Source organism: Cydia splendana, chromosome 23, assembly GCF_910591565.1.
Source record: "Cydia splendana chromosome 23, ilCydSple1.2, whole genome shotgun sequence".
Taxonomy (NCBI): Eukaryota; Metazoa; Arthropoda; class Insecta; order Lepidoptera; family Tortricidae; genus Cydia; species Cydia splendana.
Window position 1 is genome coordinate 542,844 of NC_085982.1, and position 27,074 is coordinate 569,917.

A 27,074-nucleotide genomic window follows, 5' to 3' on the forward strand; every position below is an offset into this window, starting at 1 on the left:
TCTAAAATAAACCTGTCGTTTAAACCTATAGGGTTATATAGGATAAGAGAAACACTTGTAGGGAATCCTCATACTGTTTCTCTTGCCCCAAGCAAAATAACTATGTTTGCTTACCTCACATGGCCTTACTTGCAGGCCAATTCGAACAAACACTGGTTTAAGAATGACATCTAACTGATGTCATTCTAGTTATAATGCATTTCGCTCTGAAATCTCATAGTCCTAAACGGCCAGCTTAAAAAAAAAATCTATACCTACATTTATAGGCGCGGGTGACACTCACGGCAACTAAATAACTTCATTAAAATATCATTTTGACGTAAACATATGTTCGAATTGCCCTGTAGATTATTGTATTAACTCTATACCTAGAAATATTATTACAGTTTTATTACATGCCTCAACATAATACGCGTAGCAAAATAAACATTCTCTCACCACAAACCCTTCTATTTGTCTCTGATCTCATGGGGGATGAAATAACACCCCTTCCTTGAGGGTAATGAAGTTACCAGGATATAACAATATAGTGAATAAAACGGGAATGTGATAATAAAACACAAGTGCAGGAAAATGAGCATTTCTCGCTCTGAGTCTTAAAACGAATTTATTTTCCTGGGATCCTGCAAAATGCATCGTTTAATTTAATATAAGTGGGGACATTTATTTTTATTTAAGAAGTGCAGTAACCATCAGAAATGTCACGAAAAGGAACTATTCTCACGGGCCATTTTATTTAAAGTTGTAAACTACACTTTTTCAGATTACCTTAGAGATTTGTTGATGTTATTTCTTCTCAAAATAACGAGCTCTTTCGATTCTAATAGAAGAAAGTAGTGTCCCAAATTTTCTATTTCCACTGCGTTACCATTTTTCATAGCCTGTGTGGGATGGTAAATGAAAAATTTATGGAAATTTTGGGACACTTTTTCTACTATTGGGATCGAACGAGCTCGTTAAGGCAGAGAGTATTTCTATTTAGCTTTGACTTTTGTAATCTGTTATATCGTTTTAGCACAACAAACAATTTGATGTTATTATAACCTACATTATTAACTAAAATATAATACTTTTGAAATGAAATATAAATCGTTCAAGTTAAAACTTTAAAATTTTCTTTTATTTCAAAACCTGCTATATAGTATCACACAAAAAACAATGCCTTACATTTATAACCATGAATTTAATAGTTCTAATTTTTTTGCCACGATAATTATATCGTAGAGGCTAAGGGTATAAGGTCAGAAGAAAAGGTCACAGTTTACGAGCCCCAGATGATAGCCCGTAAAAACGAGATGAGATAGAATTAATCATAATTAAGATTTTATTCAAATTCCCATTCTTTTTTACGGATCACATTTATGGGTAATATTTAAAAGTCTGAAGCTATATTACAGCGATACAAAAGTGAGTCACCATCACCATCAAAATAATTTATTATAAAGCTTCATTTGAGCTTACTATGGGACTAGATCGCTTTGTGTAAGATAGTGTAGTATTCATTTATGTATTTAAATGTAAAAGAACAGCCGATACTAAAGCTATAATTACCTTATGCACCTTAATCCCTTCTAATGCCAAACAATGTAAACATATATTTGATGTCGACTGTAATTACCTATTTTTTATGCAACCAGTACCAGGAAGTTGTTAGATTACATTCGGCCTGATTAGAACTTTAAGATACGTCAAAAATTGCTAAAGATACGGCAAGGATCGGATTCGTCAGTGACAAAAGTGACAATTCTTCAAACAAACACGTCCCTTTTGACACTGACATATCCAATCCATATCGTACATACATACATCACTGGCTCAGTGACCCAAAGAGGATCTTGGCCTCTGACACAAGAGAGCGCCACTCTGTCCTATTCTGCGCCACTTCACGCTAGTTGGGTATTCCGAGGGTGGACAGGTCTTTTTGGGCCTCGTCACTCCAGCGGTATCTGGGACGCCCAGACGGACGTTTTTCCCCCGGATGCCCCACATACGTTCTTCTTCCAATCCATATCGTATCTTCAGCAAATTTTTGACGTATCTTAAAGTTCTAATCAAGCCGTATGTCACAAACTATCATAAAGCAAAGTCGAATCGAACCCCAGGGCACAAAGCAGAGATCTCTGCATATCTCTTGATGTTAAAACCTTATTGTAACTGACTTTGTTTAGTAACAGTTACAAGTAAATTGTAATCAACTCTTTTGTGTGTTTGACAGATATACAAATTATCAAACAAGTTGGAACTAGGATTAATTGCCTTGATTAATTAAATCACTTTGAGACTTTGTTAGACTTAAATTAATTAACATGTATCGTAAGTCGGTATAGAGTTTGAAAGGATAATTATCGATAATAACTTTACTATAGGTAGCGTTAATTATAGTTTCATAATTATCGATTTGATAATAACTTTGAGTGAAATAATAATTATCTTGGTAATATGTAGGTAATTATGTAACTTCAAAAACGGTGATATTTTTAAATATTACACTGTAATACAAACTCCCAAACCAACACCCTTTCAAAATTCCTTTAAGGTAATAACGTTAATCTATGGTAGAAATTTATCGTTACATAAATATTTTAGTAACCATTTACAGTCCGATTCGAACTTTACGATATAGATTAGATAGGTAGGTATGTCAGTTTCAAAAGTGACGTTTTTGTTTGAAAAAAAGTCACATTAGACACTGACTATATCGTATCTAGCCCTAATATTTGACGTATCCCAAAGTTCGAATCGGGTCGTTAGTAAGTATGAAAATAAATTACGAATATGTAGCAATTACCAAAGTATTTGATCGAAAAACTTGGTTGAGATGTTACCTAACTCATCAAGGACTCATAAAAGAGCCACATATTCTACTTCTCGTGATTTCATTAGACATATTCTCTATTGAGCATATTAGGTAAAAGAAATGTCCAAATAGACATTTACTTTGAATAAGTTAATCAAGGAAAATATCCCATTTTGGGGCTTGTTTCTGAGCAAATATCTTTATTATATTTACCTTGGCAGATATCTAATAAAAATGTAGCAAACCATATCACAGCCTTGAGTCAATGTCGAAGCCAAAATGTTTTATTATACGCAACTTCACTTACATATTATTTGTCTTATGTACTAGGATTGGCTGTGAATTCTTATCGAAATCATAAAAGTATGTCTTTCTATTTCACAAAATAAAGTAAATGCGTAGTTCTTTTCTAGGAATAGAAACGTAGGATTCTTTTAACAAATTGTGTAAAAAGTAAGATGTCAAAAATTGACAAAAAAATATGGTAAGTACTTAAAATGGCTTTAAAACAATATATAATTATAACACAATTTATTTAACTGCAAGAATATATAGGTATTATAATGAGATGATGAAATTAACTGTTTTAAGACAATTTTGAAAAGCTTTTAAAAGGAACACGACATTTTAAAATGAAACATGTTAAATGCATTTCACAGACATGTTTCTTACGATTGACATAAATATTCTTTTTTGTATATCAAAATAAAATAAATTGAATTTGTTAAGTTTAGTTTAGTTATTTATTATTTAGTTAAATATAAATATGTATTCGTTTATTTCAAATAAATGAAACAGTTCATTTAATTAGGTCGTTTAATATTGTTAATTCAATTATTTCTTTAATTCAATCTGACAAGGAAGTCTCTGAAATAGGAAATCATGGCTCACTCTCGTTTCCCAATATTCGAAGGACATCTGAGGGCCTACCGCGAACCACGCTCGACGTGTTGCCTCTCTGTCTCACTTGTAAATTCGTACGTAAGTGTGACAAACATCATCAAACATCAACATTTCAAACATCAACATTTATTAAGCAAATAGGCCACAAGGGCACTTTTACACGTCATCATTGAATTTACATAATTACAAGCAAAAATAATAACATCAACAATTTTATAAAATAAAACTAACAATTCAATCTAACGTATTACAATTACTAAGAGATGTATATGGTCTCTTAATGTCTAATTACATAAAAAATACAGATACAAAACACAAAAAAAAAATCTATAATATTTAGAGGTGTAAATGTCTCTAGGTGTCAGAACTATAAGATTATATAGTTTATCAAGTTATCCTTAGAGATGTATAGGGTCTCCAAGAGTCAATATCCTGTATAATTAATACATTCATTAAGAGAAAAGAAACATACGAGAGCAGAATGAGGCGTCTCACTGTAATTAATTAATAAAAATAAAGTTACTAAGTATAATAGCTTGTGTTAGCTTAAACAGACCAGTCTCCACAAACAGCACCCGTTCACGAGTATGACGCGTATCTCAGCCATCGCCTCCCTCAACCTTCATTCGGGAAAGTGGCGACCCGATCAACGACGCCACCGTAAGCAAAGACTTTTAAGCGAGCATGACAGGGAGGCAACACTTCGAACATGGCTCGCGGTAGGCCCCTTGACCGTGGGTCCTTCGGCGAAGACTGCGATCCGATTTGTGCTCATTAAGGAGCATTATGAGCTCAAGTTAATTCGTAATTGGACTGGAGATCATTTGGAGCTTTTGTTTTGATCTATTATTATTATTTCGTTTTAGACAGGCAGCTGATGCTGGTACGTCTTCTTAATCATTGTTCACTTAGCGCGATTTAACTGTTTAGATAGTTTGTCGAGACTATTTTTACATTGAGACACGCGTGTAGAGCTCACAACTTCAGAGGGTAATTTGTTCCAAGCATTTACTATTCGGTTTGCAATAAAGTTTTTCTCGATATTTGTTTTCGAATTTGAAGATAAAACAACTTGCTGATAATATGAAATAGTAAAACCGGATAACTGCGAGTCGGACTCGCCCAACGAGGGTTCCGTACTTTTTAGTATTTGTTGTTATAGCGGCAACAGAAATACATCATCTGTGAAAATTTCTATCACGGTTCATGAGATACAGCCTGACAGTGACATGACAGACAGACGGACAGTGAAGTCTTAGCAATAGGATCCCGTTTTTACCCTTTGGGTACGGAACCCTAAAAAGTGTAGGTATATAAAATACTAGTTTTTTTTTTTAGATACGACCTTGACGTGATTTGCGTGAAGCCAATATTCCAATACCAATATAGGGAAGACGTTTTCAAAAAAATTTTTTGAAGTTAATGTAGTATGATACATTATTATTATGATACATTTGGGTATGGTACTTTACGCACACTACCGTCCCCCAACCTCCCCCTTTTAGCATGAAATATGTCCCGGTTAATATTAACAACTACTGCATGCAAGGTGTATTTGCATGGAACATGTATTTATGCAACACACAGAGGCATGCATGCGTGCAATCCGCACCGCTGCATCTTACGCTATATTTCAGCAAACATGGCCTAATTTGAGTGGCTATCCCATTGGATAAACAAGCTTTGCATCTTATATCCAAGGGATAAGGTTGAGAATCGAGTGGAGATTTATAGAAGTGACCAGAGAAAATTTACGCTTTGACAATTTTACTTTGACTTTGGCTTGTAAGAGCTTGGTAATGGGACGAGTGTATTGGTTTTAAGCTTTAAGATTTTCAGATAAAATAGTAAGACGAAAATTTTATGATTTACTACCGCAGAGGCCGGAGCGCAGCCAAAATAACAGTCGTTTATACAAACTTCTATCCAATGTATCAGCAACAGCATAACAGATGCGAAAGAAAATTGCATAAATGTGACCACTTCCAAACATCATTTTAAGTTAAGTTCTGCATATTTGGACGATGGTCACTTGCCTAGGTGATTTAAAGTGGACACTTTTACATACTGACAGACCAGAAAATAATAAAAAAACTGTTTAATTTGAGTGTCCTATTAAAGCTACTAAATACACTCAAACTTAACTAAGGATTCATGCTTCCAATTGCATCTGATATTATAATTCGTAGAAAGTCTCATGTCCTCAGTTTAATTTTGCTACCGGCAAATAACTAGGTAACATTCAGACGTGTTGTAATATTTGTCTGCAAACCGCGGCCGAAATACGCGCAGCAACAGCCAAGAATAGCTGCGCGCATTCTTTATTCGTTCCTAGAATATAAATGATTTACACGGGTATCTAATAGATCTATCATCAACAGCAAATGAAGTTGTGACTGGATCATCTATAGAACGAACATTGCTTATAGTTTTCTACTCAGTTGTGAGTATGAAAATATCATTCATTCATAACGCAAACGAATCAACAACAGACGAATTGCTGAATTTTGACAGCAACGGCTGACGCAACCACGTCATCTAGGTAGGTACAGTCAGCAGAAGAAGTTGCTAAGCGGGCGAGGTATTCAAAACTACCTTGACACGCTCTTATTCTCTTAACAATAAAGTCGCTTCAAGATCATTTTGAACACCTAGCCCGCTTAGCAACTTCTGCTGCTGTACGACCTCAATCTCTTTAAGATATCAGCATGTATAAAAAATACCCGCAACATTAAATAACTCCGTAATAAAGTAACATTAAACATCCATCGGCTTCGGTATATTCAATATTTTCAATATACATACGAACATTTTATTACTTCAATCTTTTCGTTAAAAATTGTCTAATATTTTTTTGCTCCTACTATAGTTCGTTTTTTTAGCATTAGAAAGAACTTGAAAGAAGGTAAGCGATCTTGACATGTCTTTTAATTGAAAAACTCTTTTTTAAAATTAGTAACTATTACTTATGAAAGCAGAAGAATATAAAATGATTGTATTAGATTCGTAATTGTTACATATTTGCCGTAACTTATTTTTTAAATGTATTTTTCAATGAAAAGACACATCAAGATTGTTTACCTAATTTATAATGCTAAAAAAAAAGAACTATATGAAATAACTTAAATATACATCAGCGCTTTAATTTTTTTTACCCTGCATACTCCTAATTAATTACCGAGATAACTGCGAACCAAATGAAGAAAAAAAACACCACTGTTTTTAAGAAAATATGGTTATAATACACACAAACAACCCTTTTACGATCGCTGACAAAACCCACCACTTTCAGCTCAAGATCAATAACATAAAACTACACATATTATAAAAAATAAATGACCCCGTTTCATTCATCTTTCGCAAAACCCAGTCTGGATGCGCCAGCGTTCGTCAGAATGTAATTATATCCGCAAAACGCGCAAACAGATCGATTTGGTAAATTTAGCGCGCGCGTCATTCCTCCAAGCTTTTTATAACTATAATGCTTCCGAATTTACTTGAATCCTGTCAGATCTTTAGACCTTTAGAGAACTATAATAAAGAGCTAAACTATAACTACCTACAGACGAGTTGATAAAAGTGTTTGTTCAAAATTGCTTGTATGAAAAAGTTTGGGAGTTTTCTACGGAGTAACAGGTGCCAACATATTTGTCGCATTTAGTTCAAACAAAATAAAGATTAACTACCTACCTATCCTCAAAAACCTATCTGTCAAAAAGTTATATAAAATCCATGGTATAATAATATACTCCGCCTGGTACTCTATTCCGAGATTCGCGTATGACCTAACTGACACGGGCCTACGTCATCATGCTGTTTACAGGTTCTCAAACTTTAAAGTGTGGGAGAATTTTAACCAACGGTGAAAATTATTTTAACGGCATTAATTTTAAGTTATTCATGTAGAAACATAGTAAAATAAAACAAATCTAATGTATTAAATTAAACTTTATTTATCTATACAAGACAAACGTTTAAAAAACTAATTCACAGTTACACATTAATTACCAAGCTTACGACGTGAAAAGTTTGGAAAACACTGCGACTGCTGACACTGAGCGAGAAGGAAATAACAATTAACACGCGTTCGACAAGGATGACGGTCAGGGCATGAAGTTATCTAGATCCGAATTGTCAAATGTGACAGCGCTATCCTGTGTTGCCAGTAATCTAAACAGAATTACCCGAACGTCTGAAATTTCTTTCGTGAATCGGAAGATATTGGTAACGAATAATTAAAAAAATTGGCCAAGTGCGAGTCCGACTCGCACACGAAGGGTTCCGTACCATTATCTATAAAAACGGTCACCCATCCAAGTACTTAAGTCCCAGAGCCCCACTTAAAGTCTTTATTTTATTCTGTTTTTAGTATTTGTCGTTATAGCGGCAACGGAAATACATCACCTGTGAAAATTTCAGCTGTCTAGCTATCACAGATCACGAGATACAGCCTGGTGACAGACGGACGGACGGACGGACGGACGGACGGACAGCGGAGTCTTAGTAATAGGGTCTCGTTTTACCCTTTGGGTACGGAACCCTAAAAATGACGTGTTATTGTAAAATTTAAGATAAAATACATTATAAATGAAAATTATAAAATTATAAAGAAATATTTTAACTTATTAACCATAGCTATAATGTACCCATGTAACATGTTATGTTGAAATAAAGTGGCAATGTTATTGTGACGTAGGCCCGTGTCACTCTGGGAATAGAAGACCATGTTTTATTAGACCATGTATAAAATCTTATCTTGTTTAATTTCAAAATTCTTATAGCCAACTTTCGTCCCAATCCATAAACAACTAACGTATTCATGTAGGTACTTCAGTTACAGACGAACACATCTTTTGTTGATAATGTTAAAGTCTGTCCCATAAAACCACATTATTTTAGTTAAACGATAATTTTGAAAGAATTTACCAATGAATACACCCGGTGTTTTTCTCTTCCAGGTGACGATGTGCTAGTGCAGTGCTATGTGCGCGTGAAGTTAAACAAGATGGCCGCCGTGTTGCTCGTGTTCTTGCTGGGCTGCGTCGGCGCTTTGGCTGAAAAAGGTAAGCCTTAGCTCTTTATTTATTTATTTAGAAATTTAATTCAGGCAACATAATCCATACTACAAATACCTTACAGACTACAATACATAATTATGTAAGTATTTTATAAATATAAAACTAAACACTTTTTAGGCGACAAAACAACAATCAATAAATCTAAACTAGATTACAGATCTAGAATTAAAGAGTCATTGTATCGATGTGCTAGTGCAGGTATATGTGCACCTGACAACATTTTTTTTGCAGCTGAGTGTTCTATACTTATACAAATAACTTGTCCATCTCTCTGTTGAGATTCAAAAAATCTTAAGTCTTTTGCTTTCTGTAAATTATTTGACTATTCAAATAAATAAATAAAAAACAAACCATAATCATCATAATTTTGAACTTAGCTCTCATTTTCACAATCTGTAATATTGTCATTGCGAAGTTAATTGAAACACTCCTTCTTACATTAAATCCATATTGAAATCGTTAACTAAATTGAAATTATCATGAATTCACTACAACAAATTTGAAAGGGGTAACTTATAGAAGCCACATTAATCCATCAAATCTGAATGTAGCAATCATCGTTCCATTCCTATACACCACCCTCTTATTATGCGAGCTACGTTTGGAAATCACACATTATATCATTAAGTATATAACATGTGAAAAGCTGTGCGAATTTGAATCATACACCGTTGAAATAAGCTCTACAAAAGCTTCTTATTATAAGCTTTGGATTGAGCACAAATTCAATTTTACGCAGATCCGGCTTTCTCAATTTTCTAAACACTTGGGTCACAGTAGAGTGTGCTACAGCAGGTCAACTCTCATCTCTTTCCTTTTCTTCTAGACTTAACGATTTATGGTGAAATATTAGGTAGAAACATGTTCTACCGCAGGCCTAAGACAAGAGAAGTTGGTGATGGACACAACTTAGAAATAGCCTTGACGTATTACATCTCTTGTCACCATTATTATCATCTTATTCATAACATTCTACCCTTCAAACTATAATTTAGCCACCGTCAATTCTCTTGCAGCTTTCACTCACTTTGAGGTTTCTATGTTAAATGTTTCGCCGTTAAAATGTATATTCCGGACAAGCTTATAGATAGGTTAGGTACCTACTATAAGCTTGTCCATGTTGTTTATTAAGATACACTTGACATAATTTATTCTAAGTATCGATATTCAGAAGCAGATACAATGAGATTGATGGTGTAATCGCATTTGTCCCCGCCTTACGTGACAACAAATATGAAATGTATGAAGTAGGTTCTGGCAAAGCCGAAGATTTGAGCCATGCTTTATTAGACTAGCTAAAATCGCATTCAATACCGCTGACAAATTTTATAGGGTTCGCATCCGATACAACGAACAGCATGGTTGGCGAATATAACTTCATATTTGCGCATTTAAAAGAGAATGTGCCTTGATTAATACATGTGTCAAATGTAGCTGACATGTCATTCTCCTCGTAGCAACAAAGGCTAGCTTGTCTGATGCTTCCACGTTCAGTAGAAGATATGCTGAAAAATATTGGAATGGAAGAGTAAAATACTTTAGACATACTGAAAGAGTCAGATGTCAAAGACATCTTAACTTATCTTAACTTACGGGACAAATAGGAATGATTTATATGAAAACATCTATTTCCACTTGAAAAATTATGAGAATGCACCAAACTGGTAAAAAAAAACGATATAAAAGTATGGGATAGAGCATAATGTAAAACAAAAGCACATCGTGACTAAAGATTAAGAAAAGTCGTATTCTTCAACAAAAATAACTCTCTTAAAAATATCCCTCCGGCACAATTACAATTAATTTAAAGACACAAACAATTTTGTTTGGGTGGTGGTAACCCACAGAATGACCCTCAAGTTCGCATGAATTATTATTTCATAACTGTCGTAATATTTATAATGACAGTAATTTTGCTACAACAATTTTTAATTTTTGTTCATTGACTTGAAAAAATAACGATGTCTAGACAAATAAAAACAAAAGATGAGGTTCCAAAATTAGAAAGTTCCTTTTATTGCAGCATTTAAAACAACGACTTGTTGTAAACAACACTCGTAAAGGTAATTTCACCCAAAACGTTCAACTTTTAACAGCATTAACCTTAGCTTTATATTCAAATTAAAACCAAAACTAATAAACCAAGCTTACATGTTAAAGTTATCCAATCAAGTCATTCAGGGCTCGAAATTAATTTAGAACGCTTGTTGATTCTGCAACTACAATCGATATAGTTGGAGGACTTGCAAGTTGACTTGCAGGTGCAATTTAGGATAGTGCTGGCGCGAGGACTTGCTGGAATTACCGACTGGACGGAATTAAGTTTTGGAAGTTTGAGGGCGATGGGTTTACGTGGTAAGACATTTGATGGAGACGCTTAAAACAAATGAACAAATTGGTTATCAAATGAACTGATTTTGAGATAAGATATGTATACACACTGTTGAATAAAATTAACATCTAAGATAAAAAGGTTGATTTCAAGTTCTTTACGAAAAACGATAAGAAATGTTAATATTAAACAATAATAATATAATTATGTTGTCAATGTTTCTAGATTTTTTTATTTAATATATTTAATTGACTTTAATCCTTGTACTTAAATTACTTAAGTGCAATTATTACGCCATTTTGTCCTGTTTATTTTAATGATGTGAGAAAGTCGTAAAAATTGGAATATAAATACCTAACATTCAATAAAATTCCTACCTAGTTCTTTGACTTTGTTTCTTTTAGATAATATAGGTACCTATACAAATTTTATTCATATTCGTTAATGGTTTTGTGATTAAAAAAATATATTTTATATCACGTTGGTGGAAAAATATTTTCTATATCCCACATTTTCCTCATAGAGTATGACTAAACGCGGAAAATATTTGAAATTGAACACGTCCTAAGAACGTAGATGCTGGACTGCAAAAATAGTTTGAACACAAATGGGCATTATGAGTTTACCAGAATACTGTTAGGTTTAAAAACAGCCCCTGCCATCTTAAACATTTTTATCAAGCAAGTTTATGATAAGGTAAGATGGGACTAGTGTAATCTTTCTTTTAAGTCTTTAAAAAAGCGATAGAACGCAGACCTTCTGTTATTGTATCCGTTGTTGAGAGCACGCGCGAACTACCCACAACTCGCGGAATTTGCCTAAAGTTTTAATAACGCTATGATATAGTGCGCTTATTATACTAACTCTGCATGTTCGCCACAGTGAAACGAGTAGTTTCCATAGCAGTTCCGTAGCATATAAAGCATAGTTTGAATTGAGACACGACAAAATGCGACCTTGAGAATGCCAGTTATGCTATAGAACGATGGTCGCTGTCGCGCGTGTTACGTTAGTCTACTGCCATATGTATGGGACATGTTCTGTCATTTCCAGACACGACGGCAAAGCACCAGACGGAGTGTATATACAGACAGCACGGGGTAGTGGGTACACTTTTTTCGTAGGTATCGGATGCATGTATTTGAATGTAAATAGTCTGCCGTGAGACTCTGAAATATACTAATACTACCTACATCCATAGGATACTCGCGTCATCAAATCGAATGAAATTACGTACGTGAGTGACTTGAGATAAATATGTTTTAATACTTAACTTACTACGTTTTATTAACTGTGAGCGCGGTGCTAGTTTGGCAAAAGTTTGATACATTATAATGATTGGTGGTTGGAGCTTAGTTGTTTATGGGTCCTTGGGCTTTCACGTAGCACATCGATTATTTTATTATAAGTACAAAAAAAAACAGTAACTAAGACACCCACAAAATACTTAGGTTTGTTTCTAAATATAAACAATTTAAAGAGTGTACGCGATGATTTAAGTCCCATTTATTTTGAAATGTTTCTAAGTAGTTCAAGGAGTTTGTCCGGGCTAACTCTGAATGGGATTTGCAATGACAGAGTATGGTCATGTCAAATTACTATGACATTATGATGTTTATAATGCCACTCCCTCACCCTGTTCATATCGGTGCAAAGTTCGCTTCGGCAGACTCTAGGCGCTTGCACAGCAATTTTCTTACAAAAGATTTATTTTTCCATCCAATATTGGTTTAGGTCTGAATAGCCAATATTATACAATTAGTGTATCTGTTTGCGTTTTATAAAAATAATGGCGCTACTGTTTACAGAATCAACAACTTTGTTGACGAACTCAATAAAGAGTCTAGCCCATTTTATTTATATTTTAATCTTTATTGTTATATCAATATCGTTGGCTTACAATAGGTACATGTAGTGTTAAATTTATTTTTTCTACTCGTCGACTGTAATTCTTGAATTAGGATTTCTTATCATCATCATCATTTCAGCCTACATACGTCCCACTGCTGGGCACAGGCCTCCTCTCATGCGCGAGAGGGCTTGGGCTATAGTCCCCACGCTAGCCCAATGCGGATTGGGGACTTCACATACACCTTTGAATTTCTTCAGTATGCAGGTTTCCTCACGATGTTTTCCTTCACCGAAAAGCTAGTGGTAAATATCAAATGATATTTCATACATAAGTTCCGAAAAACTCATTGGTACGAGCCAGGATTTGAACCCGCGACCTCCGGATTGAAAGTCGGACGTCATATCCACTCGGTTACCACCGCTCTACGATTTATATGAAAAAAAAATATGACGTTTAGAATGAATTCTAGATTTTTTATACCAAACTGCAATTGGGTATTTTTAATGTTTGGGCTCCCAACTCAACTATAATATTCATTTAGATACAATTTAGTCAACATAATGTATAATGTTGACCTATCCTATAATGAAATTGTCCAATTACAGCTCGACGAAACAAAACCATAGCTCAAATTAATTATTTATTTTAGTTTGTATAGTATAAACAATTGGTTCATAAGTCAGAAACGCGCATGTGACACCCTTAATATAGCAACATCCATAGACTACGAAAACCACTTAGTGTAGCTTGTTAGTCTCCATAGGCTACGGTGGCCAAAATCGAGAAAACAACTGTCTAAAAATTGAATTTAGCGTGGAGCAAGTACCTAGCAGCCGTATTCGAACAATGAGATACGTCAAATACTAGATATTGAAACACAAACAAGTGTCAAAAGTGACGTTTTTGTTTGAAGAAACGTCAATTTTGACATTTGTTTGACACTGACATATCCAATCCATATCGTTTCAATATCTAGTATTTGACGTATCTCATTGTTCGAATACGGCTGTAAGTCTCATGAGTTACGAGAAGGTGTCGTTGACCATCGCGGCGGCCGGGGCGCCGGGGCGCGTATCAGTATTACGAAGGTATCGCGGCTGCTCGCGTATCTTTGCTGTATACTTTTGGTTTGGTTTGTTTGTATGATTCTACTAGTTTAAAGTATTATTTTTGTTGCCTCGTAGAAAAAGTATTGTATACAATAGTGATATAATCAAGCTTTTCAATCTCGTACATTACTTAGGCAACTCAGCAAGCTTCGTTGCCTAAACACGGTACTCGACTGAAAAACTGTCTATTGTATCACGATTGTATAAAATACTATTTTATCACACTTGTTCACGTATAAGGTATTATTAAACGTAGGCGATGCGGTCCGGAAATCCCAAATTTCGACCTATTTACGGCTGTAACGTCTGAAATTAGGCAAAAGTTTTATTAAGGGAAAAATGGAAGTAATCATTTAAAGTGTATGTAAGCATCAGTCTGTAAACACCCGTGACACAATAATCCGGACTGTAATACATTAGGGCAATTATTGATAAAATCAGGGGTCGTTCGACAGTGACTGATTGTGTGCGCGGCTGGAAACGATCTTTACAAGCCTCGTAGGACTGATTGTTTCAATGTTCTGAAGTGTTTTATATGTATAAAACACTTCAGAACATTCCACTAGGTCTGTACCTAGTACAGACTGATGTAGTGCATCATTGTTTTCCATAGTATTTTCCCGCGAATGTTCATAGGTATTTGTCATGCTACTTCAGTAAATTTCTGTAGTTTTTGTACCGAGACTGACTGGAAAATAATTATACACTAGGTACATCAGATCTGTAACGTTGTTACAGTGTGTGTGTGTGTGTGTAGTGTTGTTGCCTAGTTGGTAGTGACCTTGCCTACGAAGCAGGAGGTCCCGGGTTCAAATCCTGGTAAGGGAATAATATATGTTTCTGTCTTTATCATGACATTTATTTTGTTCCCGAATTATGGATGTTATGTATCTATTTAAGTATAACAACACATAACATAAAGACCATAACAGATATAGTAACATAAAGTACCACCCTATAAGAACATTACGACAAACGAATATAGGAAATACATTATGACCGTCTTCAGTTTTGCCAAGTTTTAAGTATAATTATATTTATCTTCTATAAATCTATACCTACAGGTTTAGCTTAGTTTGGAGGTTCATATGTAGGTATAATATTATTCCCAAATATGGATTGAAATATTTATTTATGTAAATCCTGGATTGTATTTACTCAGAGATATAAAATGATCTCATTTTAATCATCGCAATATTTTAGAGGAAAAAATTAAGGCATGAATTCTTTATTAAACTGAAACAAGATGAAATATTTATAGTTAATATTTACGTTACAAATAATATGTTAAAAATACACAAATTGTTGACTTTAAAATAGTAAAAGATTAAAAATGATTTCCAATTACATTTCGCTTTGAAAATCCAGATAAAAACTCAGCATACAAACGCGTAACCCGCAAATTAAAAAAAGTCCGTCCTCAGCCTCACATAATGCGGCAAGAGGGCAAAAGCGCACAACTCAGAGAATAGAGAATTTAATTACAGAACCGTCACATTGTTACTTACTCGTTTTGTTCCGGATTGAGCATGCGTTCCGATTTAAAGTGTCATTTCGCAACGTCGACGTATTCATTTGAAAGGGATGGAAGTTACATTGTCTCTTTTTAAAGCTTTAATTTAACTCCAGTGATGTTTGTTATGGCCCAATTCGAACATTGCTTGTAAGATGTGACAGCGATACGATACCGATTTGTCAACCAAAAGCGTCACTTTTGACACTGACAGATCGGTGTCGTACCGCTGTGACTTCTTACAAGCATTGTTAGAATTAGGCCGTTAGTTTGTTTGGGTCTCGGAGCATGGAGCATAGTCACAAGCAGACATCGGATTTAGAGGGCAACATTAAATAGGTAACAGGTAAGGAGTTCTTCTATCGATAAACTCATTTATCTGCCTGTTGCTACCTTTATTTGCTTTTGAATTTATTTTCTCTGTGACGCAATGAAGAATATTAACTTACTTACACATAATATAAAATAACCAAGATACGTAAATGACTTACTTGGTGTGAACACATTACGTAGAATTAATACATAAAACGAGATGAAATTATCAAACACCGAAAATGGCTACAACTCACGGCCCGATTCGAACCACGCTCATACGAAATCACAGCGGTACGATACCGATCAGATACGAGATCGATACTGTCAGTGTCAAATGAGACACTTCTTCAACAAAAACACGTCACTTTTGACACTGACAGATCGGTACCACTGTGACTTCTTATAAGCATTGTCCGAATCGGGCCGTCTGTATGATGTTCATGTTCCGTGCGCCATACGCCTAACAGGAGTAACAGGCCAATTCGAACCTACACTGACACCAGAATGATATTTGAATCATACTATTCAGGTATCGTGTGTCTCGCCCGCGCCAATAGGTATATGTACGTACAAGTGCGAGCGAAATGCACGATATCTGAATGACATCAGTTAGATGTCAGTCTGATATCAGTGCACCTACGTTCGAATTGACCTGTAGGTCACATAACCAAAGCTTTACCTTCACCGTTCCCAACACACGCATAGTGACGTCATCACTTTCTGCCTGCTATTTTAATTACCTTAGTGACGTAAGCAGTTTTCCTGTCACGTAATATAGGTACAATGTGTTCGTGTTAACTATCAAAGGAATTTGCACCTTATATCGTTACGATAGAGATCAATATAAGATTGGCTGGACTATCAGGCCAATTCGAACGTACACTGACATCAGAATTATATTTGAATCATGTGATTTAGTTATCTTGCGTCTCGCTGCGCCAATACATGTACGGACAAGTACGAGTGAAATGCACGACAGCTAAATAACATGATCCAAATATCATTCTGATCAGTAGTGTATAGGTACGTTCGAATTGGCCAGTATATGAGTATAGGATTTCTGTTTTAAGATATGAAATATCAGCATAATTTTTTTAAGGAATATTGCAATTTTATCTCATCGAGATAAAGAAAGATAACAAAATATCCAGGCAGGAAAATATGCTATATTTGTATGGGCTATGTTTGTATGGAAAAACGGTCGCCCACTATCCTCTTAATAGAGTGGACGATGGCACAACCGAAGCTCACAAAGGCAGTCAAAGAGCATGTGTGTACTCGGCCTATGGACGAAATACTCGTGGTGGAATAGGAATCCAGTAGCCAAGTTTTTAAAAAAATATTAGAAAATACGGAATTCAGTTACAAAGGAGTGCAAGTTTTTTGACCGAGCGTTAGCGAAGGTCTCTGTTTCAGCTTGGATAAAATACTTGCGTACAGTCGGATGTTCTACTCTACAGGTCTCAATATTCAACCGATTCTTTGTGAGCAGGTTTGATGATTTTAAATAGATTTATTTGTCGATTCAGTTTTTTCTAATTTTCAAAATGGCGGAGTCAATCTTACAGAGCCTTTGTACTACAACGCTCGACTCTTCGAGAGGCGTTCATGAGATACGATGACTTTTACCGGGTCTCTATTGTTTCCCAAAAAGTTTTTAAGTCATTATGTACTGTTTGTCCGCATTTTCCTTAGTCATAATTTGTTTTTCTCAGAAACGCACGCGTAAGTTTTCAGGATTGCTATAAAACAAACCTAACGTACTCTATCTACAGGATAATATTACGAAAATCCTGAAAATTTAACGGTTTCAGAATTATGACTAATGATAATAATTATGACAAACAATACATTATGACTTAAAACTTTATGTCAAACAAAGGGATCCCCTTTTTACCATCAGGCGGGCCGAAAATAGATCTAGAAACGATAAGAAAGTGATGTTTTTTTTTGATGTTACAAATTATTTGATTACCCTATTTAACATTAAATTGTTTGATTTATTTGAGTTAATTGGATCGTAATTATTTTAGTTCCATAAAACTGATATTGAACTGGCATTGTTAACTTCTAGGAAAATTTATTGCATTAATTTTGGCAGGAATTAGGTCAATGATTTATTCGAATTGAATGACATTCATTATTTTCGGCGTTTAAAGTTAAAATAGAATTTAATACCTATTATTTAACTGGTTTGTTAATTATATAAAAATTATTAACTTTTGAATCATGGATAAAAAAACAAAGTATTTGAATTTCTTATTTTATCCGTACCCAATCATAAATTAAAATAATATTTATAATGTTCGAATATGATTTCACAGTTTGAGGCGTCGTCCTAATAAGATTAATAAATATTTAATATCCATATGTATGTACCGTAACAGTTTTGAATGATTCACGGTTATTATCGACCGGGATATGAACCGTGATTACCGTTTGTATTGTTTTCGAGCTCCCGATATTTCGACGCAGTTACATCCATCTTGTTCACGGGGAATAGAACTGATGATAGCGGGTGGGTGTCAAAGTTGTGCAGACCGCGCTCGGTCTACCCTCATTCGTGCAAAACAAAACAAAAGGTAATCACGGTTCATTACGTCTACCATCAGTTTTGACATTGACATATACGCTCACGTCTACGTAATTTACTTTCTATGCATCTCGCTCGTACTCGCATATGCGAGCAATAGTGCAAGCGAGATGTACAGAAAGTAAATTACGTAGACGTGAGCGTTATATCAATGTTAAAACTGATGGTAGAGGCTCATATCTCAGTCGATATAAGTCTATATGTACCAGTTGTTATTTATAACTTTATTAGTCGTAAGTACCTAATAAGCAGTAGTAGAATTTCATACATTTTCTGTGTCGTGCTATTTTCTATACTTAGATGAAAGTTCGTCGTAAAATGGACATCATTATTTTCTCTTCAACTTTTTGCACGTACAATCTTTGAAACAAGTATCATTAAACTTGTGACGTTATTATATAACTTACAAAAGAGAAATAGGTTGGTATACTTGGTATCTAGGTACGTTTGAAACTTTTATATTTATCTTCAAAAGTAGGAATTGGTGGGTACCTACATTTCGTCTCGGTGCCCAAGTCAAAACCAATATACAATGTACCTACACTTACTTACTTACTTACTTCGCTGGCTCATCGACCCGAAGTGGATCTTGGCCTCCGACACTAGATTTCGCCATTCGTTCCTATCCTGTGCGATCTGACGCCATTCAGCCGCTTGAATGCCACACAGGTCTTTCTGGACCTCGTCGATCCATCGGTACCTAGGCCTTCCGACCGGACGTCTCCCAGTTGGTCGCCCCAGATAAGCTCTTTTTTGGCCGCACGATCCTCTCCCATCCTCTCCACATGGCCGAGCCAGCGAAATCGAGCAGCCTTGCTCTCGCCGATGATGTTGAATGTACCTACGTACATACACATTTTTTTCTCTTCTTCTTCTTCTTCTTCAGTGTGTGTTCGCCCACCGTTGGGCATACGCCTCTCCAATCTCTCTCCAGTTTGAGCGGTTGTTGGTCTCCCTTATATATTTTAATTGGTAGTTAAAATGTATTCTGACTTTTTGAACGTGAAATTACGCTTTTCATGGTGGCTAAATAGACTGATAGTTAAGTGGTATTTATTTGTTTAAATATTTTTTTAGCCCTGACTAGTTTGTAGTGGTTAGTGTTACTGTTAGTTAGACCACTTAACATTAGATCAGTAATTTCACGTTCAAAAAAGTCAGAATAAATTTTACTAAGAGTAAAGTTTTATTTAAATAACTATCACCTTCTCAAGTGTTTTATTTAAGTATACAAAAATGCTCGAATTTTTAATTACACGAACAGGTGTACCGCGATATGAATTCATTGTTTTCCGCGGTAGACCCGTTCGTGTAATTAACTATGTGTGTACAAAACGCGAGAGTTTAAAGTGTTAAAAATGCTCAAGTCTGAAAAGCTATTTGGCGTAGATTATAAATATACGCAAATCGAGGCCAAATCATCTCACATAATTGAATCCCCAGAACCAATCCCTTGGATTACAGAATTACGTCACTTCCATAAAATGGAATTGCCTTTTAATTCCACCGAAATATAATCGACCAGAAGATCGCATAATATAAATATACGGGAATATAAATTTAATATATATTCGCGGGTCAAATGCAATTTATGAAATGACTACCCAATTTTGCTCCCGAATTTACCTACGGGGGAGTGGTAGCAGAAACGACGAGTTAAATTACGTTGATTTAATATTTTGATGCCGTGAGCGGTTTTGAGTTTTTGGGGTTTTTGGGTTAGCGTGTTTATTTTTATACGTGCCTAGATAAATTTAAATTATGTAAATAAATGTTGATCATTTGGCAAGATGATTACCTATATTTATGCTGTCTTGTAAGACGATATGGTCCCAAACTGTTTTTGAAAGAAGATGAATTTATTATTATTTTTAATTCTATATACCGGGTGTGGCCTGTAACATGAGCAAAAAATTAAACTGTAGGCTGTACTCCTCATACTGACCAACATTTGTTCAGCGACTTTTAAAAATAACTTGGGGTTTGATTTTTAATACACTTTAAAGTTTATTCTAAGACGCAGTGTATTGCGAATTTTGTTATGTTTAAGGCATGACAAGCAACGTCAATCACAATGATATGGCGTGGCGATGGCGTCCATTGAAAATAATATTTATTTTGTATGAAAAATAGGGAGTCTAAATACTTCATAATTTTTAAAAGTTGTAGAACAAAAGTGTCACCGTTTGAGGAGTACAATCTATGTTTTAATTATTTGCTCGTGTTACAGGCCACACCGTGTATATATGCTTATTTTACTGTAACATGTTATCGCATGTTACGGTAAAATTATAAAAAAAAATATTTCAATAATTACAGATAATGGTTGAGATGATTAAAAAATAATAGGCACGAAATTAAAATGTGTTTCGTAATTCTTTAAGTAGGTACATTGCGAATAAAACAATTAAAAACTGTAATAAAACAAAAAATTGCATAACCATAACCATGGAAATAGTAAAACAATATCTTATCACAGCGGAAGTGCCAATAAAAACCTTAAAATATTAAAAAGTTTTAAAAATTGAATTGCAACCATAACTAACTAACCATAGCTTGTTCTACTGATATTATTCTATCCAAAAAACAGACAACCTCAAACATGTAGCCACGAATCCTGCAATCTCACGTAGAAGAAACGGCCTTACCAAACAGGCCGATTCGAACTTACACTGACATCAGAATGACATCTGACTGATGTCATTCAGTTATCGTGTATTTCGCTCGTACTTGTCCGTACATGTATTGGCGGAGTCTGTATCTTTGGTATTTAAATAAAAGTAAACAAAATCTACCCTCAAGTGGCTAAAGGAGCCACTTGAGGGTAGATGAAAACATTACATGATCAAATAACGTAGGTTAAAGTCAGGTCGTTCAGGGACTGATCCAGGCGGTTTTGTATTTGATTGGTTAACCAAAAAACTACCCGAAAATTAACAAATTATTTGTTTACTTTTATTTAAATACCTAAAGATACAGAGTATAAATAACATAATTCAGATATCATTCTGATGTCAGTATACGTTCGAATTGACCTGAAACATAAAACAGCGTTTTAATCGTTTCTGCCGACGCTATTTGTAATGTTATTGCTCATAATCCCGCGGGGCTATATGTTATATACGCATTAAATGTACGGTTCGCAATATTACATAATTTTTACTAACCTTGCCAAGTGTGGGGTGCATTTTGATTTGCGTTAATGTTTATATTTTTGGTTTTTAGCACTTTCCTTAAAACCGTTCCTGGTGGAACAGTATTTTATGTGTTGCTTTCAAAATATTTTGCGATCATATATTTAGCAACAGAATTTGTATGGAAATCAGTCCTCATTACCTTGAAATATGTATTTGATTAACTATAATCATAAAAGGGTAGGTATCTAGTACGTGTAAAAGGCCTTTACAAAGGACCCGGGTAATTACGAAAAGTATTTGACGGTTTTTTAATAGGTATATGTAGATGTAACGACTTTTGATAAAAAGTCTTTATGGGTGACGAGACGACGAAGACATTTTTCTGGTTCATTTCAGAGTGACACTGTAATATCAGAGTAAGAGATAAAATATCAATTTTAGTAAATTTCCACGTGATTTTATTCGAAAAATATATAGTCCAATAGTAAACATTTGTTCAACCAGGATCCACAAGTGTAAATATGGGAATCTACCACCAGAGCATCATTTATTAACACAAAGCAAACAGCAAAGAAACATTTATCCTAATCAGGAGTTTGTTTAATTCTATAAATTATGATTGTCGATATGGAAGAAGTAAGCATTGCAAGAAAATGTGTAGGTTTGTCAGTTTAAACTTTTGCGATGAGTGAAAATATTGTTATTAATTTGTAACGGCCCAATTCGAACAATGCTTATAAGATATCACAGTGATACGATACCGATCCGTCAGTGTTAAAATTTACATTTTTGGTTGAAGAAATGTCACTTTTGACATTGCTGTGACATTATAAGCATTGTTCCGTAAATGAGTTGGGCCGTAAATTTGTAATGCGAGCATGCTTTGTAATAATGTCATACGACAAAATAAATAAATAAATTGCGATTTCCACTAATAAGCTAAATGTAAACGTGTTCTATAAGGAAAAGTATTAAATCACGGTAAAGTAATGTTAGCATCAAAGTGAACAAAATCTAGCAAATACCCTTTCAATGTATTTAGCAATTCGTAAGCCTCCACAATCTTCCTATAAATATATATTCTCTCAATTCATAAGTCAAATAAGACGGAGCCGATCGGCATTTATTATTGAAGTAATATTGAGTGGCGTTTTGTATGAGTTTGAAGCACAATAAATCTTGTGAAATACATTTTGAACTAAGTAAAGAATGGAAAGAGAATGAAAGGATATTAATATACATGACGAAGAGAACAGTTCAGCTACCGAATTAACTGTCGCAACGAAGTATTTCCCGACGTTCAAACTTTCAAGAAATGATCATTTCAAATGATGGCAACGCACTTCTACTCAAAAGGCACACTCGTAATATACCGTCATAGATTCATAAACGAATCACGCTACTCAATTTATCTTTACTACGGCACATATAAAGGACACAAATTGTATCAGCCCAAATAAAACAATAATAGCAAACAGGGAAAATAGGTTAGCAGAGGATTTTCGTGGACAAATCAATATACATACTAGTAAATACATTAGTTGAGAGGCATGCACGCCTTAGAGACGTGACCTAATTTACAAAAAACAAAACCATTTCACTTTACAATCTTATCTCGGAGCTCTCACAAATGAAAATGAGTTTTAAATCTTATACAACACAGTTCAAGATGACAGCAAAGATGTGCGTGGGAATGGGGTCGAGAAGAACAAAGCCAATACAGCTGAGCCAGCCAAACATAAACCTTTTAGCGTTGACATAAAAAGCATTTCAACGGGACAGAATAAATTTGTACGCGTTTGCACTGAAAAATTTATCGTCACTTTAAAAGGAACTTTATTTCCTTTGTAATAAAGTGTTATTTAGTGTGTTAAGGATAGAGGCCTTTGGTTTCAATCATTGGAAATGTGACACTGCCATTTCTGGACACTTCCCAATCTTCGTCACTTTTCTTCTGACAATTATGTTAATCCTTTACGCTTACTTTCAAAAAGTTACAAGTCTCTATCAATATATAACTTGATACGATGCTATTGAATTGTGATTTAGGTAATTTTTATTCGTAACGAAAAACGGTTTGGATAACGTCGGGGCGTTTGTTATGAGGATTCGTAGATTTGTGGTAAATGTTTTGCCGATATTGTTACGTAATGGAGCGAGTTTTCTTCGGTCATTGCTCGTTTATTTCTGGCAAGAAATTTTCTTCAGCTTTCGTAATTCAATAGAAAGAAACGGTCAAATGTGCCTTACAAATATTTGTTATATTTATTCAATTTAATTCCTATTCCATACTGCCCTGCTTCGTAAAGTGTCGCGACTGCAGACGACAACTGATAGCCGTGTAACTGATCTACGGTCGGGCGACGTGTCGAATACCGCTCGGCGACGCGTCGTTGACTTTGTGTCACTGACTAGGACTGGAATTCCATATAAATACAAAGAAATCGTGTCGCCGCGTCGTGTCGTTTGCAGTCACGACACGTCACCGGATTCCAATTTGTACCTTAAGAGTCATTAGAAAACCTGGCGGGTGATTCTAATCAAACAATTTGTTATGGTTTTGAACTAGTTTTAATACGACCTTGAGTTATGGATGACTCACGTTAGACCGGGCCGTGCCCAGGCCGGAGCTTCCGGAGCATACTTTTCTATGACATGACAGTGATGTTTTCCATAGAAAACGATGCGCCGGAAGCTCCGGCCCGGACACGGCCCGGTCTAACGTGAGTCATCCTTTATGCCGGCCAATATCGTCGAAATAACGATCGCGTCTTGGTGATTGGCGCGCATCTTACCCACGACTTTCACTTTATTTTTGCTTTATTTCAGCGTGAGCGATCTTCAAGATATCAATATAAAATCAAAACTATAACAAGTTGTATCTGAACCGGGTTCCTAAAATCGTATAATTTGTAGGTATATCACATCTGCCTATTGCATTCTTGTAAATGCTATAAATATAAAAAGACGTGCTAACAGGCATTGTTAACAACAAATCCCGACCTCGTGCGTGTCAAATAGGGGCCGTAATAATGACATCAGCTATAAAAAACGAAACTATCGAATAAGGTGCACATCCTATAATTCACGGGCGGGATAAGTCCCGGGGTGACCCCACGATAAAGAGATTAGGACACAGTCCAATACACACAGATGTTGCAGGAAAGTAAGAATGGTTGACTTGTGGAAAATGCTTTAAAAGCTATAAGTGCTGCTTTTATATTTTTTGTGTTGTGCTAGAAAATTTGGAAACATAGCAAATAATAGTACCGTGACATTTTTTTTTTCCGTTTTATTTGTTCGTAATTAAACGATTTACTATAAGCAATTATTATCATACTTATAGGCTATTTTACTAATTTGTCTAGTTAGCAACTCATTCTTATTATTATTTGGAGCCTGTCTGTTCCACTGCTGAGCAAAAGCCTCCCCCAATTTCTCCACAAATCTCTGTCCAGTGCTATGTCTGGCCACTCCTTTAAGAAGGAGTTCAGTTCACACTCATAGTAAAACATTAAACATATTTTTCTATAGATTTGTAAGCGAGACGTATCCCATGACGTCACGATGGTCCTGGGTTCGAATCCCAGTAAGGGCATTTATTTGTGTGATAACACAGATATTTGTTCCTGAGTCATGGTTGTAATCTTTGTATATAAGTACGTATTTATGTATATAAGTATGTATATCGTCGCCTAGCACCCATAGTACAAGCTTTGCTTAGTTTGGGGCTAGGTTGATCTGTGTAAGATGTTCCCTAATATTTATTTATTTATTTATTTATTTATTTATTTATTTATTTATTTATTTAATATATTGTGAAAAAACATTTATTTACATACAATATATATACAGTGGTACTACTAAACGAAATTAATAACTAGCTTAAATCTAAAATAGGCCCTTGAGGCATTGTACCAAGGATGCTGGCGGCATTTCCTCGCTGTATCGCAATGCTGATACGTTGTGCGAGGTAGCCGCCAGCTCTTCGGTCACCAGTTACGTCATTATATATTGTGATAAAATTCATCTTCTTCATAATATGACTTTTACTCGTTCAGATTTGCCATAATTGGAAGTGCCAAAACATGTTACTTAGACTTTACTCGTATATTTTCCGTGTACCTACTTACATATTTTCGGCTACTGTTAAACAACTTTTTTTTGCTAGTGACCGTTACATGTCGATTTAAATCAGAGTTTAACAAGGCGGAGTTAAACACAAATGTCACCTTCTTGACACGCTATGGTTTCACGCATCACAGACTTAACAATGTCAACGCAGCAACAATTATTCTCCCCTACGTGTATCCTCTTCTCCCCTACGTGTAAGTCGACGGCGATTCGAGTTGGATAAAGAGATTAGCATAGCTCAGTGAGCACAGATGTTGTAAATTGCAATGAAAAGTGTAGAAGTGTAGGGCGTTTTAAAATGTAGAATAAAGATGGAAAATATTTAAATGTATTTAAAAATAAAAATAAAATAAAATTAAAATTCCTCCTCCCTCCTTGTGTCGTATTCCTCATTGCTGAGGGTCGTGGCCTCCACGAATTATTTTGTGGACTAACTCCTTCCACTTGTTGCGATCTTCAGCAGTGTGCAGTGCATCGTGGATTTTCTATTTTGTGAAAATTAAAATAGACTACCAATGCGGCTTCCGACGAAATCGTAGCACTGTTGACCAAATTTTTCTTCTAAAACAGTTGATGGAGAAAAGGTGGGAGTATGCCCAGAGTATTCACTCAGTGTTCGTGGATTTTTCCAAAGCGTATGACAGTATTGACCGGAACAGTCTTTTTAGGGTTCCGTACCCAAAAGGTAAAACGGGACCCTATTACTAAGACTTCGCTGTCCGTCCGTCCGTCCGTCCGTCCGTCTGTCACCAGGCTGTATCTCACGAACCGTGATAGCTAGACAGTTGAAATTTTCACAGATGATGTATTTCTGTTGCCGCTATAACAACAAATACTAAAAACAGAGTAAAATAAAGATTTAAATGGGGCTCCCATACAACAAACGTGATTTTTGACCAAAGTTAAGCAACGTCGGGCGTGGTCAGTACTTGGATGGGTGACCGTTTTTTTTTTTGCATTTTTTCCGTTTTTTTTTCATTATGGTACGGAACCCTTCGTGCGCGAGTCCGACTCGCACTTGCCCGGTTTTTAATATCTTAAAATACTTCAGAATTCCCAAAAAACTGGTAAGCATGATTGAAGTCGCCACGAAGGAGAGCAAAATGTTGGTCCAAGTCGACGGAGAACTGACGGATGAATTCGCGGTGATTAAGGGGCTGAAACAGGGCGATGCATTGTCACCCATGCTCTTTAATTTGGTTCTGGAGTACAATCCTACAAAAAGTTCTGTCACAGGAAGGGGGAATAGAGCTAAATGGGAGTCATAAGGTGATCGGCTACGCGGATGATCTAGCCCTGCTTGGAGCATCT

At 35.3% G+C, this 27,074-nt stretch overlaps 1 protein-coding gene and 1 long non-coding RNA gene across 10 annotated transcripts in view; one reads left to right on the forward strand and one right to left on the reverse strand.

Moving 5' to 3' along the window:
* LOC134801964 (uncharacterized) overlaps positions 1 to 27,074 on the reverse strand; it is a 441,991-nt gene that overhangs the window by 187,858 nt on the left and 227,059 nt on the right. The gene's annotated exons all lie outside the window — the stretch shown is intronic.
* The window catches only part of LOC134801938 (hemicentin-1), a 669,034-nt gene that overhangs the window by 41,870 nt on the left and 600,090 nt on the right, over positions 1 to 27,074 (forward strand). For all 9 annotated transcript variants that reach the window (XM_063774564.1, XM_063774565.1, XM_063774560.1 and 6 more), the window contains exon 2: positions 8,659 to 8,763. In XM_063774564.1, the coding sequence (XP_063630634.1) occupies positions 8,706 to 8,763 (58 nt within the window). In that variant the 5' untranslated portion in view covers positions 8,659 to 8,705. The remainder of the gene's footprint in view (positions 1 to 8,658; positions 8,764 to 27,074) is intronic.